Source organism: Phyllobates terribilis, unplaced genomic scaffold, assembly GCF_046119375.1.
Source record: "Phyllobates terribilis strain yellow unplaced genomic scaffold, ASM4611937v1 Scaffold_9__5_contigs__length_417890890, whole genome shotgun sequence".
Lineage (NCBI taxonomy): Eukaryota > Metazoa > Chordata > Amphibia > Anura > Dendrobatidae > Phyllobates > Phyllobates terribilis.
Window position 1 is genome coordinate 231,693,496 of NW_027362769.1, and position 17,671 is coordinate 231,711,166.

General features: G+C 42.3%; 1 protein-coding gene across 1 annotated transcript in view; it reads right to left on the reverse strand.

The window, feature by feature from the left end:
* Positions 1 to 4,271: 4,271 nt before the first annotated feature.
* NUBP1 (NUBP iron-sulfur cluster assembly factor 1, cytosolic) overlaps positions 4,272 to 17,671 on the reverse strand; it is a 53,754-nt gene continuing 40,354 nt past the window's right edge. The window contains exons 6-11 of the mRNA XM_073647744.1: positions 16,595 to 16,685; positions 15,092 to 15,246; positions 11,722 to 11,832; positions 7,241 to 7,343; positions 5,885 to 5,968; positions 4,272 to 4,536 (exon numbers count right to left, since the gene is read on the reverse strand). Coding sequence (XP_073503845.1) covers positions 4,505 to 4,536; positions 5,885 to 5,968; positions 7,241 to 7,343; positions 11,722 to 11,832; positions 15,092 to 15,246; positions 16,595 to 16,685 — 576 coding nt within the window. The 3' untranslated portion in view covers positions 4,272 to 4,504. The remainder of the gene's footprint in view (positions 4,537 to 5,884; positions 5,969 to 7,240; positions 7,344 to 11,721; positions 11,833 to 15,091; positions 15,247 to 16,594; positions 16,686 to 17,671) is intronic.

Sequence of the window (17,671 nt, forward strand, 5' to 3'; positions counted from 1 at the left end):
TGTTTCTGGAAATCATCCATCGAGTTAAAATGGTCACTAAACCCATAGATGAATTCCCAGAGGGGTGTCATTTCCAAAATGGGGTCACTTCAGGGGGGATTCTTTAGTTCTGGTACTTAGCGCCTCTGAAAAGTGCCAGAACAGCAGAATCCCCCCTGAAGTGACCCCATTTTGGAAATGACACCTCTCTGGGAATTCATCTACGGGTTTAGTGACCATTTACCTATCTACTTATTTTCCCACCACTAGATTAACTTATATACAGAGGAGTAGATTGTAAAATTCGGTCACTTGTTGGGGGTTTCCTCTGTTTAGGCACCTCAGGGGCTCTCCAAATGCAACATGGCGTCTCGCTATCCATTCCAGTCAAATTTCCATTCCAAAAGTCAAATGGCGCTCCTTACCTTCCGAGCCATGCCGTGCGCCCAAACAGTGGCTTTGCACCACATATGGGGTATCAGCGTAATCAGGAGAAATTGCACAACACATTTTGGGGTCCATTTTTTTCTGGCTGCCCTTGTGAAAATTAAAAATTTGAGGTTAAAGTAGCAGTTTTGTGAAAAAAAGTTAAATGTTCATTGTTTTCTTCCACATTCCAAAAATTCCTGTGAAACACCTGAAGGGTTAATAAACTTCTTGAATGTGGTTTTGAGCACCTTGAGGGGTGCAGTTTTTAGAATGGTATCACTTTTGGGTATTTTCTGTCATAAAGGCCCCTCAAAGTCACTTCAAATAAGATGTGGTCCCTAAAAAAATGTTTTTGTAAATTTTGTTGTAAAAATGAGAAATCGCTGGTCAACTTTTAACCCTTACAGCTTCCTAACAAAAAAAAATTTTGGTTCCAAAATTGTGCTGATGTGAAGTAGACATGTGGGAAATGTTATTCATTAACTATTTTGTGTGACATATCTCTCTGATTTAAGGGCATGAAAATTCAAAGTTTGAAAATTGCTAAATTTTCGCCAAATTTCCGATTTTTTCACAAATAAACGCAAGTGATATCGAAGAAATTTTACCACAATCGTGAAGTACAATATGTCACGAAAAAACAATCTCAGAATCAGGGGGATCCGTTGAAGCGTTCCAGAGTAATTATTTCATAAAGTGACAGTGGTCAGAATTGAAAAAATTGGCCTGGTCACGAAGGCAAAAACAGGCTCTGGTGCGAAGTGGTTAAATCAAGTTGTGTCCACTAATTAGCATCACAGGTGTCTACAATCTTGTAATCAGTCAGTGGCCTGTATATAGGGCTACAGATACTCACTGTGCTGTTTGGTGACATGGTGTGTACCACACTCAACATGGACCAGAGGAAGCAAAGGAAAGAGTCGTCTCAGGAGATTAGAAAGAAAATTATAGACAAGCATGTTAAAGGTAAAGGATATAAGACCCTCTCCAAGCAGCTTGATGTTCCTGTGACTACAGTTGCACATATTATTCAGAAATTTAAGATCCATGGGACTGCAACCAACCTCCCTGGACGTGGCCGCAGGAGGAAAATGGATGACAAATCAAAGACTGATAATACGAATGGTAACAAAAGAGCCCAGGATAACTTCTAAAGAGATTAAAGGTGAACTTCAAGCTCAAGGAACATCCTGTCAGATCGCACCATCCGTCGTTGTTCGATCCAAAGTGGATTTCATGTGAGACGACCAAGGAGAACACCATTGTTGAAAAAAAATCATAAGCCAGACTGGCATTTGCCAAACTACATGTTGACAAGCCACAAAGCTTCTGGGAGAATGTCCTATGGACAGATGAGACAAAAATGGAAGTTTTTGGCAAGGCACATCAGCTCTATGTTCACAATGAAGCATATCAAGAAAAGAACACTGTCCCTACTGTGAAACATGGAGGAGGCTCTGTTATGTTCTGGGGCTGCTTTTCTGCTTCTGGCACAGGGTGTCTTGAATCTGTGCAGGGTACAATGAAATCTCAAGACTATCAAGGGATTCTAGAGAGAAATGTGCTGCCCAGTGTCAGAAAGCTTGGTCTCAGTCACAGGTCATGGGTCTTGCAATAGGATAATGACCCAAAACACACACAGCTAAAATCACCCAAGAATGGCTAAGAGGACAACATTGGACTATTCTGAAGTGGCCTTCTATGAGCCCTGACCTAAATCCTATTGAGCATCTTTGGAAAGAGCTGAAACATGCCGTCTGGAAAAGGCAGCCTTCAAACACGAGACAACTGGTGCAGTTTGCTCATGAGGAGTGGGCCAAAATACCTGTCGAGAGGCGCAGAAGTCTCATTGACAGTTACAGGAATCGTTTGATTGCAGTGATTGCCTCAAAAGGTTGTTCAACAAAATATTAAGAGTATCATCATTTCTGTCCAGGCCTATTTCATGAGTTAAATTTTTTTTTAAATTCCATGGAAGCAGAAAAGCAATGTCTGACTTTCATTTGTTCATTTTCATAGATTTTTAATTTATTATTACTTTTGTCAGATTCAAGTTATTTCTGTGACCATTGTGGGTTTTTCTTTCATTAAATGAGGGGTACCAACAATTTTGACCACGTGTGTATCTTATCTGAGATATCAGCTTCTTTTTCCTCCTGGACTGATCATTCATTCCCAAGAGTTTCAAATCACGGGTAATATCGGTCTTCAGTGAATAAATATTTTACCTATGAATTGAAAGTAAAAGATCAATCTAGGAAGAAAAGCGGATTTCTCTAATGATATGTTACAAAGACTAACAGCCCGAGTTTCGAAATAAATAAGTTTTGGAAGCTAGAAAAGTGTGCTCTACATAATAAACTAACTCAAATTACCCATGTCTATTCACTTTCACGATAAACAACAAAGTTGTCATAATTAAATAAATTAGTAAAGGTCATTACGGAAAACAAAAAAAAAAAAACGAAGATTACAGAGACATTTGCCAATTCAAAAAGTGAATAGCCCAGGGCAGATCGCATGGAAATCTCTCTGTATGCCTTATCACCTCCAGCTGATCCTGTGAAAATCTCTGCCTCAAGAACATTTCTATTCAATGATGTTACAACTAATCGTGTTGTAACATCATTGAATCAGAGTTCTCGTTTTGTATTCTAATTTCTCAACATAATAATGCTGCCCACCTTAAGACAATGACTTGGCATGCCTGAAGGGGTTAAGCTATTTAAAAATTCAATAGGAGAATGTTCCCTTTCATCGTCGTCATCTACAACAACACAGTCATCGCTCCAACGTCAGCTGATGTATTTCTCGGACTCACCTCAACATTAAGCTCTTTATGTAGTAAGATGCTTAATTTCATGAGCACTATTGATTTATGAAAGAAAAATTTTAAAAAGTTACTCTTTAAAAGGGATCCAGTCACCTTTAAAAATGTTATTTAACAACAATCTTCTGGTAAATAGCATTACAATTCTGTCCAGACGTCTTACTGAAAGTTTGGTTATCGGGAGAAAATTAGCCTATTTTCAACCGGGTCCAGCCGGCTTTCAGTCAGAGACGTGCACAGTGCGGTTACAGTCACAGCACTATACTGTGAGCGGCGGCTGTATGCACGGCTCGGCACTTTGATTTACAGCACATCTATGTAAAGCTGGCACTTAAAGTGACGAGGCGTGCTCACAGTATAGTGCTGTACTCTGACCGGTGACTGACCGCTTTATGTGCGTCTCTGACTGAAAGCTGGCGGCTTCTGGTTGGAAATAAGTTCATTTTCTCACGGTAGCCGCACCTTCAGTTGGATGGCAGGACAGCACTGTAATGCCATTTACCTGTAGATTATCTCTATATCTGCAGGTAAACAGTGTTTTCATAGGTTTCAGGTTCCCTTTAAGGCTTCGGCTGCTTTAAGTGTATACATTTCATTATCTAGGTAGATTTATTTAATAATTTTTTATAGGGGTTTAGAGCTTCAAACCCTTTGCTTCTCTTTACACAGAGTTATCAGATTTTCATTATCTACAGACCGTACTAAGGGATTATTCCTGGGGTTGTCTGGTTTCATAAAAAATGGCCCGCAGGCTGGATCTGCGGTGAAAATCCCCAAAACAAGCAGTACTTTCCTGAAGCCCCCGCCACTCCAGGAACGTGTCTCAGCTATTCCCAGAAGCTCCTCATTGCCACAGCTGTAGTGGTAATGTTAAATCTACAGCACATGACCCCTGCAGCCAATCACAGGGCTCGGCAGTCTTGCACAGCCGCAGTAAAATTGGACATAAGTGTAAATTGAGCTTCATTCACATTTACTGGGTATCAGCCCCTAGATATTTAGCACTGCTTAACACATGGTCAGGGAAAGATGATACAAATTCTTCCCAAATCATCAGACATTATTTATTTTGGATACAGTGACCATATATGATCACCTGTTATGCATCAGATCTCTTATCCTATTTGCTCAGTGTCAGCAGATTCTTATTTGAATAGTCCAGGACTTTTCTAAGCAATATGTCAATGCCTAGAAAATGACAACTTTTCATGATGAAGCAACTCCGGTTTTACATAATAACATTCTTCAAATCAGGAAAAAGGATCCTCATTGCCTCGGACAACAAAAATCTTGAATTTCTGTAAAAAAACAAAAAAAAAAGACCATATTAGAAAAGGTTAGTAATAACTCTGCTCAATGTTATTTTGTCTTTTGGATTAGTTACCCTTTAAAGACCACCTGTCATCGGGATTTTATATCTCAAACAATTTTGAGCACAGTGAGCGGCCCAGCACCCATGTTGCTTACCCTATGTGCAGGACATTGCAGCAGCTGAAGTATCCATGATACAACCACTAACAACTAACTCACTATATGAGTGGTCGTAACCATGGATATCTAAGCTACTACAATGCCCTGCACATGGGGTAAGCAACATAGCAAATCTGAAGAACTAAACTACATTTCTAACTGGAGGTATTTGATATTATTATTATACCTACTATCATTAGGATAGGAATACCTCTTTTAAGCCTTGTTCATGCACTGTAAATTTGATCTGCTAGAAATCCTGAACGTGTGCACTTAACTGAAGGATCCGATTAAGACCTGCGTTTTGTATGCCAGTCTTAAAAAATTAGGCGCATCTTACTCCTTTACTAAGAAGCGCATGCTGTGCACCTCTGCCAGAAATGTCGCTCCAGTCAGGGACAGGAGTACAATTCTGGCATCATTTTGGAAAAAACTGACTATGACTGATGTAGAAACCCCAAAAGTGACAACAATTTTTTGCGCAATTCCAATATTCCAAGGTGTTAGAGAGTCGGAGTCAGAGGTTTGGCTTATATGCCAGAAAACTGGCAAAACACCTTGATAAATCTCTAAAACATCCTCTGAAATAACATTCCTTATAGATACAACTGTATGTAAAGTAAGTAAGTAAATGAACTTTGTAACAGCAATGAATGAGGGGTAAAGTGTTCCTCAAACTGTAGCACTGGAACAATGCACTTTAATGAATAAAAATTGTTCACTGAACGCATTCAGCTCAACACCTTCTGCTATACAGAACATACTGACAAAAATGAAGGTACTGAGTACACAAATTGGCCAATTCATAAGAGCCCATCAGTCATGGCAAGGTGACCTTTCATTGATGAAACCCTAACCTAATATTTATCAAACATGCCGATCCTTGGCTAAAAGCCTACAAATTTAAAAGGGCAGGTAGGATCCAGCACCAATTTACAACAGCCGTAGGACTCTTGCAGACGTCTGTGGATCTCGGTCCGATCACAGACTGGCCGCGGGTCTCTCGACCAGAGTGTGACAGGTTCATATATTGGAGGGTGTCCTAATTGGATCGTGAGACCCTTGGCCAATTTGTGCATTGTGGCCCGTGATCGGACAGAGATCCACAGACGTCTGCATGATCCTATAGGATGATGGGAAGTGTCCAGTGTAAAACAAAAATGGTTTAGTACATACTTTGTATTATGGTTCTGTAGGACAACGTTGCTGGAGAATCTGGAATTTCAGTAAGAAATGATTTGCCTGTGTCACAGCTCTTTCCTTAAAACAGAAAAATAAAAGTACAATTATTTCTGAGTCTCTACTACAAGTATTTTTAAAGATCGGTATTTCTTAGGCTATATTCATATGCAGCGTTTTTGCCATGTTTTTTTTTTTCAGCAGACAAAAGCTGCTCTCCGGTCAGTAAAAACGCCCAATTTAACATATTTTCATTGCATTTTTGGAACTTTGGCAGATTTTTTTGGGTGCGGATTACTTGTGCTTTGTCTACTGTACATGTTTGAATAAAGTTAGGTTCATTCACCAAAACCGCTGGAAAAATGTTTGTGTTCTTGCTGATTCCCCCCCCCACACTTTCTTATTGCTTTCTATGGGTGAAAAAATGCTGCAAAATGCTCAAAGAACTGACGACATGCTGCAGATACAGTTCTCAAATTAAATTGCGAGAAAAAAAAACCCCTGTGTATGAGATTTCTGAATTCTCATAGCTTTTCCTGCTACTGTAAAAAGCTTTTAATTTGCATAAAAAGCTGCAAAAAAACCGCTGCATGTGAACATAGCCTTACAGTGGCTGCAGCAGCAACCTTATAGAGGGCCTTCACCATCACAACTAAACATGGAATAATTCACTTTTGGAAGCATAATGACTGGAAACAATCATTTATAGTGAGAAGAAAGCCATCCTTAATACAGTTCATGAGAGCAGCCATCTTGGGATTGGCAGCTCAGCCTGCTGTCTTCTAATAGGACATGGCACCAGATTCCAGACTTGTGGCCAATCAGCCTGTCAGCAGCAGGGTGGTAACCCTAAGAGCCAAGTTATCGCATTTTATAGTTAGATGGAATATGTAAAGGGGATTCTAGAGAATATCTCCCTCCCTCTATAGCTGTATAGATCTCTCTCTATACGGTACTGTGCAAAAGGTTTAGGTGAGAGTGGGAAAAATGCTGCCACGTGCTTGGTTTGATCAGTCATTCTGTGCTGACAGAGTCCCTTTAAGAGTAATCACTTAATGTATGGGGCCACGTTGTTACAGCTCCGTACAATGCTTACATGCAGCCGCCAAGAAAGCAGATAACTGATTATGGGGGCGTGGAGTGTAGGACCCCAACCGATCTGATACTGATTATCTATCCTACAGATCGTCCCCTACAACCTCTTCATGGCTCTTTGGAGGAAGTTTCCCATTTACATTAAATTCATATTGCTGAGAAATGCCTAAAACTATAGTGAAATGCTGAATAAATTGTATTATTTACTTTAGGGCTCAATCGGTTGTAAAACAGAATGTGGAATAACCTGTCACCTACCTATATTTGGGTCCAAGGGAACCCGACCCAGCAGGGGAATGTGGAGATCGCTGCACATTTTCTCTGCCCCACCCGTAGTTGGAGGGAAAATCTGAGATTCATTCTAAAAGGAGAAAAAAAAAAAAAAAAAGGTCATTACATCGAGCTCTGCACAAAGATTCATCATCATCGGAGCAAGTAGTTACTCTCCTAACACATGACTCCAGCCTTACTTATTTTAGTCTATAATTTTTTCAGCAAATATCAGATGCTTACTTGGGCACTCCAGATAGACAGCGTGCACTTTTTTTTTTTTTTTTAAGATTTTTTTGACATCTACTACGTTTAAAATTAGAAAACAGCCTCATTCCAATATGTTGCACCTCCAAGGTATCACCAAGGTGCTACTATATTGTGTCCGCACTAACGGTCTGACATTCATGGTGAATCCAGACAATATTAAATGGGATTGTCCACCTTTTGGAACAATTACATTTTTTTAAGCTTAAACTGTATGTATTTGGGGCTAAAAATCATTTTTGCAATTGTGTTTTAACAAAAATGTTGACAACTTTGGACCCCCCCTTTAAGAACAAGCAAACTGATTATAAATGAAGGACACTCCTTTAGAATTTTACCTAACTGCGGATTTTGGCGAATCCAAACTTTAGAAATTAAGTGCGCATCCAGCAAAAGGGCTGCTAAAAGACCAAATCTACTCGCATGTCCCAGCCACGTTATCTCCTCGTCGGTCCTCCGCCGGCGTCCTAAGGCAGCATGCCCACTATGCGTTTTTCAAGCGTTTTGGCCACGGAATTTCTGCAGCGAAAACGCTTAAACGCTTGGTAATACGTGCCCCAGGGTCACCAATGATAATCCACATGTGCTGTGCACATGCTGCGGAAATTTCCGCTGCGGATTATCATTGTGGAAAAATACGCAGCATGTCCATTAATTTTGCAGACACGCAGCGTATTTGCCGCCATTGACTTGCATTGAATCGCATAATATCCTTGTCAACACATTTGCACACACGGATATTAAGCGATTCTATGTGCAGAAGGTACCCGGGTACCATAGAAAAAAAGAACTTAAAATAAAAAATAAAGATTATACTTACCTTCCGATGGCCCCCAGTCTCCTCAGTGATGTGTCCGGTCTGTGGTATGCGTCGCGGTGGTGTGAGGACCTGCCATGACGTCATGTGACAGGTCACGCGACTCAATGACGTCATGGCAGGTCCTTTCACACCACCGCGGCCCATACAACAGACCAAACGGAGCGAAGAAAATACCGGGGACATCGGAAGGTAAGTATAATCTTTATTTTTTAATTTTTACCATTTTATTCTTTTTTTTTTTTTTTTTTTTAACTATTACTTTGTCACACTATATATGCCGGTTGCATGGATTTATATAGTGTGACCACGTTGTCAAGCACTTTTCCATGTGATGCTAAAATCGCCTGGAAAGCGCTTGATAACCCGCATGCGGAAATGCAAGTGAAGAAAGCTTGACAAACGCTTCTACCTGGCGGGAAATATGCATGTAAAAACCGCATGCGTTTTTCCTGCCAGGGAGAAGCGGAAAAAATATGCAGCATTTTTGCATCGTGGGCACTTAGCCTAAGGCTCTTTAGTCCTGCTGGCATTGGCTTGTCATCAACGCATGGTCTGAGTGCGTTACCCCATGCGTTCACGTGGGGCAGCGCATCTTATGATGAGCGTCAAGGCCTATAAGGTGATGGAGTTCCAGCAAAGAGTGAAGGAGACCGGAGGAGGAGTGGGTGCCTTAGGAAGCCAGCGGAAGACTGGGAGCAAGCTGCAGGGGCAGGGATAAGTGAGAAGCAAGGCAAGTATGAGATTTTATTCCTGGCCTATACAATTATGGGGTTGGGAGACCTTAAAGCATGATATTTTTTTTTTTTTTTTTTTACTGCAAATCGGGCCTCATTCGAATTGCATAGAATACATGCTATGTAGATCGAATTTCCCCTCTGAATTTGAGTGAATATTTTGAATTTTGGCAGATTTGGTTACCACTAGTCAATATGCCATATTGTCTAGAGGTGAGCTCACACACACACAGTCATGGCCAAAAGTGTTGGCACCCTTGAAAATTAAGTATTTCTCCTAGAAAATGATTGCAATTACACATGTTTTGTAATACACACGTTTATTTCCTTTGTGTGTATTGGAAGAACACAAAAAAAAAAAAAAAAATGGGACTTAATTTCACACAAAACCCAAAAAATGGGCCGGACAAAATTGTTGGCACCCTCAACTTAATATTTAGTTCCACACCTTTGGAATAAACAACTGCAATCAATCGCTTCCTATAACCATCAACAAGCTTCTTACACCTCTCAACTGGAATTCTGGACCACTCTTCTTTTGGAAACTGCTCCAGGTCTCTCATAGTTGAAGGCGCCTTTTCCCAACAGCAGTTTTAAGATCTCTCCACATGTGTTCAACTGGAACTTGATTGGGGCTGCTTATCCACCATCCAGGGCTGTGGAGTCAGTAAGCCAAACCTCCAACTCCCTCATACATGGCTCATGTTTAAGTGATAAATTTACTGTAGCACAGATTCATCTCAGCTAAAAGTCTAGACCCTTAGATCAGGAATAGGACAGACATTTATAGGACATTTCATAACTTTCCCAAATTCTTACGAAAAAAATATTCCCCACAAACTGCATTGAACTACTGTACCCAATTTATTATATATTTTAGGAGTCGGTCCATTTTATACCAACTCTGACTGCACCAAAAAGGACTCCGACTCCACAGCCCTGCCACCATCCGGACTATCCTACGTCGCAACGTTTCATAAATTTTTCTCTGTCCTCCACATCCAGTGAGATTGGCTACAGTGCCATGGGTTGTAACCTTGATTCTGTTGTGCACCGTGGACAAAGGACTTGCAACCTTGAGATTGCTGATATTATTCAACAATTTTGGCTCTCAAGTCCTCAGACAGTTCTCTCCTCCTCTTTCTGTTCTCCATGCTTACTGTGGTACACAATATAAAGATTGAGTCAACTCCTCCCCTTTTTAGCTGGTTTCCAGTGTTATTTTTATATTGCCCATACATGTTACTTGCCACAGGTGAGTTTGAACGAGCATCACATGCGTGAAACAAAGATTTTTACCCTCAATTTTGGAAAGGTGCCAATATTTTTGTCCAGCCCATTTTTGGGGTTTAGTGTGAAAGGATATCCAAATTGCTTTTTTTTCTGTTTTTTTTTGTGCTGTTCCAATATACACAAAAGGAAATAAACATGTAATTGCAATAATTTTCTTTGAGAAATACTTCAATTTCAAGGGTGCCAACACTTTCGGCCATGACTATATACACACACACTATTCCCCTAGGGATACATTTGGAGGGGGCTTTTTGACATATTGTGCCAAAGCCATAGCCAGTGACAAAAAGAAGCGACTCTGTGATATAAACACTCTTATTTTGTGGAGGGTTGCAGGTCTCCGAGTGCAGCCTGCAGCGTAAACAATGGCGCGTTCATTCCGGTTGCCATGGTAGCACACAGGGACAAGTTTCTTTTATTATGCCAATAAACATCACTGTGCTTACTAAACAGTACAAAGCTAAAAAAGTAGATCTGTATGTTAAGCAAGCGTTTAACCATAGCAATCGAGATGAACAGCGTTCATATTACAAAAGTAATACAGCCTAATTTACAGAGACTCTTTAAAGAAGGTTTTTACATTGTAATATTTAAGAGGACCCTTTACTACATTTTTCATGTTTAACTGAACACACAATGTAATAGTGGTTGCAGAACGGAATTTTTTATTTTTTTTGTCTCTCCGTTGCATAGACATTAACAAATAATTTAGCATCTAATAAACTTAAAAAAAAATAATAATAATTAAAGTGGGTGTTGTCCGACAGTTTTCACTGGGGGGTGTGTACTTCTTTCCCCTGTATGATGCGGACCAATCATAAGCAGGCAGCAACACAAATGACAAAAGAACACGCCCCCGCCATATCTTAGAGCAGACCTTTCAGTGTGTGAGTGTAATGATACAGCTCTGATCTCCTGCGTGAGTCAGTGTGGGGGAGGGGCAGTACAGCTGAGTTTAGTGGTGTCATTAGAAACCCTTCATAAAAAAAAAAAAAATAAAAAAAATAAATAAATGTTTTTTTTCCGCTCTGCAGCCACTATTTCATCCTGTGTCCAGTTCAAGATGAAAAATTTGGTGAAAGGTCCTCTTTAAAGGAGGTTTCCCATAATCCTTATTTACATGTCTCCACATGATGGGTGTTAAATATATGATTTCTGGGGATACCACAGTTACGAGAATGGAGTTCCCACAGTCCGCTGTGAATGGAGCATGTACGACCACCACTCCATTTACTGTCCATGACACTGCAATTATTTTACATTACACGTTACTAAATTTCAGCCAGTGGAAATTGCATTCCTACTGTAATGTAACTTACATTATATTGATATCTATAAGAAGTCCAAGCACGCACCTTGCATTTTGGGCAGATAAAACCGCTCATGTTTTCCACTACTCCTATAATTGGTAATTTTACTTTGCGACAAAAACTGATTTCTTTCCGCACATCCTGCAGTGACACCTCCTGGTAAAGTAAAGCGGAAACAGTAGAAAACTTGTAAGCAGCAGATTTTCCGTATATAACCTTAATGACATGATTAGCCTGCTGCAAAATTCATATCTAAGTGTAAGCTACACTGCAACTTTTTGTAGCGCTACTGATTGATTTTAACTATTTAGTTATAGCTGAGTCGTATGTAATTGAGTTGAATGCAGCTTAATACTTTAATGGCAGCTGCAGACCACCTAATTGCTTTCAACTCAATATACTCCTTGGACTGCAGCTATAGCTATGTAGTTAAAATCAATAAGTAGCGCTACAAAAAGTTGCAGTGTAGCCCTGGCCTTATTGAATATTAGTTACATGGTGACCTTTTGGCAACTATTAGTCCAGATAGATTAGATTTTCTATTTTAAACACGCTTTAGGATAAATACTGAACGCCTGATGGATGGTATCTGTCCGCTGTGACAAACTGCCGGCAGTCAGATATTTTTAATCTATCCTGTGGACAGGCGATATAGGTCATTACTGGCACAAGTTCAACATCCACCCTGACGGAGCTGTGAAAGCTGCAGCGCTGTGACCTCCACTGACCTTGTGAAATTTTGTCACGTGAGCGATGCAGTCCATTGGCCATCGATGAACTGCAGCCTTTACAGCTCCATCAGCGTAATATGCTATTTTTTAATTCAGCACATCCAAAACATTCAAAAGGCGAGTCCAGTACTGGACGACCACTGACATCCAATAGTGACGAGCCACCAGGACCAGCTTTAACATTCACTTCCACTACTGCCCAGCCTCAACTTTAACTTCCACTTTCACAGTGGAAGAGGGTGTTAAAATGGGGGCTGGGCAGGGCTGGTCACTGGTCAGTAAGGAAAGTTCAGCGACTGGGCAACCACTAACCCAGCCCCAGAGTATCTGATCACCCGGCAGCACCATATTTACAGGAGGCTGCTTACCAAGACATGTCAGCCAGGACAATGGATATATTCTCCCCCACCCTCCCCTTCTGTATCCTTGGTATATTCTCCCCCACCCTCCCCTTCTGTATCCTTGGTATATTCTCCTCCACCCTCCCCTTCTGTATCCGTGGTATATTCTCCCCCTCCGTGCCCTTCTCTATCCGTGGCATATTCTCCCCCTCCGTGCCCTTCTCTATCCGTGGCATATTCTCCCCCTCCCTCCCCTTCTCTATCTGTGGCATATTCTCCCCCTCCCTCCCCTTCTCTATCCGTGGCATATTCTCCCCCTCCCTGCCCTTCTCTATCCGTGGCATATTCTCCCCCTCCCTGCCCTTCTCTATCCGTGGCATATTCTCCCCCTCCCTGCCCTTCTCTATCCGTGGCATATTCTCCCCCTCCCTGCCCTTCTCTATCCGTGGCATATTCTCCCTCGCCCTGCCCTTCTCTATCCGTGGCATATTCTCCCCCTCCTGCCCCTTCTCTATCCGTGGTATATTCTCCCCCTCCCTATCCATGGTATATTCTCCCCCTCCCTCCCCTTCTCTATCTGTGGTATATTCTCCCCTTCCCTCCTCTTCTCTATCCGTGGTATATTCTCCCCCTCCCTATCCGTGGTATATTCTCCCCCTCCCTATCCGTGGTATATTCTCCCCCTCCCTCCCCTTCTCTATCCGTGGTATATTCTCCCCTTCCCTTCTCTATCCGTGGTATATTCTCCCCTTCCCTTCTCTATCCGTGGTATATTCTCCCCCTCCCTCCCCTTCTCTATCCGTGGTATATTCTCCCCTTCCCTTCTCTATCCGTGGTATATTCTCCCCTTCCCTTCTCTATCTGTGGTATATTCTCCCCCTCCCTCCCCTTCTGTATCCTTGGTATATTCTCCCCTTCCCTCCTCTTCTCTATCCGTGGTATATTCTCCCCCTCCCTCCCCTTCTCTATCCGTGGTATATTCTACCCCACCCTCCCCTTCTGTATCCTTGGTATTTTCTCCCCCACCCTCCCCTTCTGTATCCTTGGTATATTCTCCCCCACCCTGCCCTTTTGTATCCGTGGTATATTCTCCCCCTCCCTCCCCTTCTCTATCCGTGGTATATTCTACCCCACCCTCCCCTTCTGTATCCTTGGTATATTCTCCCCCACCCTGCCCTTTTGTATCCGTGGTATATTCTCCCCCTCCCTCCCCTTCTCTATCCGTGGTATATTCTACCCCACCCTCCCCTTCTGTATCCTTGGTATATTCTCCCCCACCCTGCCCTTTTGTATCCGTGGTATATTCTCCCCCTCCCTCCCCTTCTCTATCCGTGGTATATTCTCCCCCCCTCCCCTATCCGTAGTATATTCTTCCCCTCCCTCCCCTTCTCTATCCGTGGTATATTCTCCCCCCCTCCCCTATCCGTAGTATATTCTTCCCCTCCCTCCCCTTCTGTATCCTTGGTATATTCTCCCCCCATCTTCCCTTCCGTATGCTTGGTATAGTCTCCCCCTCCCTCCCCTTCTCTATCCGTGGTATATTCTCCCCCTCCTTCGGTATGCTTGGTATATTCTCCCTCTCCCCTTCTGTATCCTTGGTATATTCTCCCCCTCCCTCCCGTTCTGTATCCGTGGTATATTATCTCCCACCAGTATATCCTCGCCTCCTCCTTAGAATGTCCAGTGTAGTACCCCACCACTCTGCAGTGTCATCTGGTTTAGCAGTATCTCCACCACCAAAATCCTTCATAAATTGTCCTCTCATCGTTCCCTCAAGCAGCGGCCCCGGTCTCACTCACAGAGCCACTAGCTGGCATTCCCTGGCAGAACTGGTCTCCATGACGACTGTAATCGCCTGCGCTAACCACTCACACCTGCTCTGCCATCTCCAGGAGAGCTGGCGCAGACCCCACTAGGAGCCACATAGATCATGTATTGTGCGCCAAGAGCTTTATCTCCTGGCCATCGCTTTGGGAGGAGAAAACCCAGCAGCCATCCACTCTCTCAAACTAGAGACCGGTAGTGTGAGCAATACATCAGTGTGCAGCAGATCTGCTGCCCGCACTCCAGTATCTGCAGCCTCCATGGCTCCATGGCTGTGCGCTCTTCTTCTGCTTCGCATTCAGTCTCATGAATAGTTGGTGTGACCTCGGAGTCCGGCACAAGGGAAACTAGGTTGCGGGTCACAAAAAATTGGGTCCGTTTTTGAAAATTGTCTCAAATTCTCCCTCAGCCTTATTTGCCATAAATCTGACAACCTAGTTTCCCATAATATTATTTTTTTCATAGAATTATTTATGTAACAACTGAGCAAACAGCATAAAAAAAAATGTAACGTCTTACTTGAGGGGTAGTGATGATGACCACGCCATCAATGTGGGAAGCACTGAGATACTGAACAACTGACAGATGCTCATCAGAGGTGCCCGGAGGAGTGTCCACTATCAGGTAGTCCACTTCTCCCCAGTCTACATCTCTTAAAAACTGTTTAATCATTCCTGAAGGATTGGAGAAGCAAACAATACATCAAACATTCCCCAGCCATTCATTGTTATCACTAGTGTTGAGCGAGTATGTTCTGTTCCGAGTATGCTCGGCCGAGCTCAGAGTATTTACAGCTGCTCGGTGATGTGTTTGAATCGCTGCCGTGTGCATGATTTGCAACTGTTTGACAGCTTTATTACATGTGAGGAATGTGTAAGAAATAGACATTCCTCACATGTAATAAAGCTGTCAAACAGTCGCAAATCATACACACGGGAGCGATTTAAATACATCACCGAGCAGCTATAAATACTCGGTGCTCGGCCCGAGCATACTTGGTGAAAGGGTTAACAGAACATACTCGCTCAACACTAGTTATCACATATATTGTACAGCCAGAGGAGACCCAAGTCTTGTAGTGTACAACATATGCTATGGGAAAGACTACACACAAGTTTGGGCAAAAACACGTTTTTTGTTTCTTCCCAGAGTTATAAAAAGTAATAAATGGAAAATGTATAAAAGCAATTCATATGTAGTCACTTTAGAAAACGTTAAGTGGTACTAATCCTTTTTTCCCCCCAGGCTTAGCAACCAAAGGCCTATCTTCAGGATAGATTAATAAGGGATGAAGTGACCAGGGCTAATCAGCAGGCTAGGCACAATAATGTGCACTGATGCTCCGCTGAGTTTGGAAAGAAACTGATAGAACTGCCAAAATGTGGCTGACTGATCAATCATCGGATGGTGCGATCAAACAATCATCGGATGGTGCGATCAAACAATCATCGGATGGTGCGATCAAACAATCATCGGATGGTGCGATCAAACAATCATCGGATGGTGCGATCAAACAATCATCGGATGGTGCGATCAAACAATCAACATGTAACACTAAATTGGGGTTGGAGGGTTTTGAGAGGCAATTTAATAAAAAAAAGTGTAGGATTGTGCAAAGTGACTGTGTCATAAACTTATGTCATGTGGGTGCATTGGATACACGAAGATGGCTCAGACACGGAGCCCGCGGCACACTTGGCAGACACTGGCTAGGTTACACAGCTGACATCTGCCCATTGTAGGAGCTCCATTTAAATGATGCTGAAGCCCCTTGTTACTGCCATGAAGATCCTCCAATTAGGCCCAGCCTGCGCTCCACTACAAGGACCTCCATGTCACACTACAACAGTGCTGATGGTGAAATGTTTGATTGGTCTGATCTTTATTGCATTGAACTTAGTTTATAATCTGATCGCTTTATTGAACAAAGGAGTTGTCCTGCTTTAACATGAATTTGGTAGGGCAGGGGTTTAGATGAAGGGAATGAAAAATCTACTTTCTACAGATTAATTTCGTACAAACCATTTTTCTTGGGGCCCCTCCATATAACTGCATCATCTGGACTTCCAAGTAAGAAGCCGACAGACATCACCGCCAGGTTGTCCTCTACGTACTGAAATACAAGCACAGGACAGTCACAACTGACCCGAGAACTGTAATACTGCTTCTATACTTTACACTTGACAAGTGGTGATATAAGTTACATTCTGGAGTAATTACAACTGTACATAAGTGATGTCACATACTCTTTTATGGGAAATGTCGGTGTAATATAAACATTAATGCTACAGTATGGCAATTGCTCACACTATACCGCTTTTACTCTGCAGACAGCTTCACACACCTTTAGCGCTCTCTCAGCAGCTTCATCGGCTAGTCACCTGGAATGGCTTTTCAAGTCTTGAAGGAGATCCCCAAAAGTGCTGAGGACTTGTTAGCTGCTTTGTCTTCGCTCTGAGGTCAGACTCATCCCAAATCATCTCTATAGGGTTGAGGCCAGGTGATTGTGGAGTCCATGTCATTTGATGCACCACTCAATCACTCTCCTTGGTTACACAGCCCTTACATAGCATGGATGCATTTTTGGTCACTGTCTTGTTGCAATACAAATGATAATCCCTCTAAGTTCAAGCCAGATGGGATGGCATGTCGTGGCAGAATTCAGTGGTAGCCATGCTGGGTAAGTGTGCTTTGAATTTGGAATAAATCATGAACAGTGTCACCAGCACAGAAACCCCACACCACCTCCTCCTCCATTCTTCCCGATGGACACCACACATGTAGAAACCATCCATCCACCTTTTCTGCATCTCACAAAGACAACGCAGTTGGTATACAAAAATCTCAGATTTTAACTCATTAGACCACAGTAGCAACTTTCAGTTATCAAATGTCCAGTCCTTATGGTGTTTGGACCAAACAAGTCTCCTCTTCTTGTTTGCAGTCCTCAGTAATGACTTCTTTTCAGCAATTTGATGGAAAATGCCTGCTTCTCAGTCTTCTCTGGACAGTTTATGTTGAGTTGTGTCTGCTACTTGAAGTTTATGCATCACTTATGAGGGTTGTTATCTGAGAAGTCTTAGGATCGTACCTCTGATG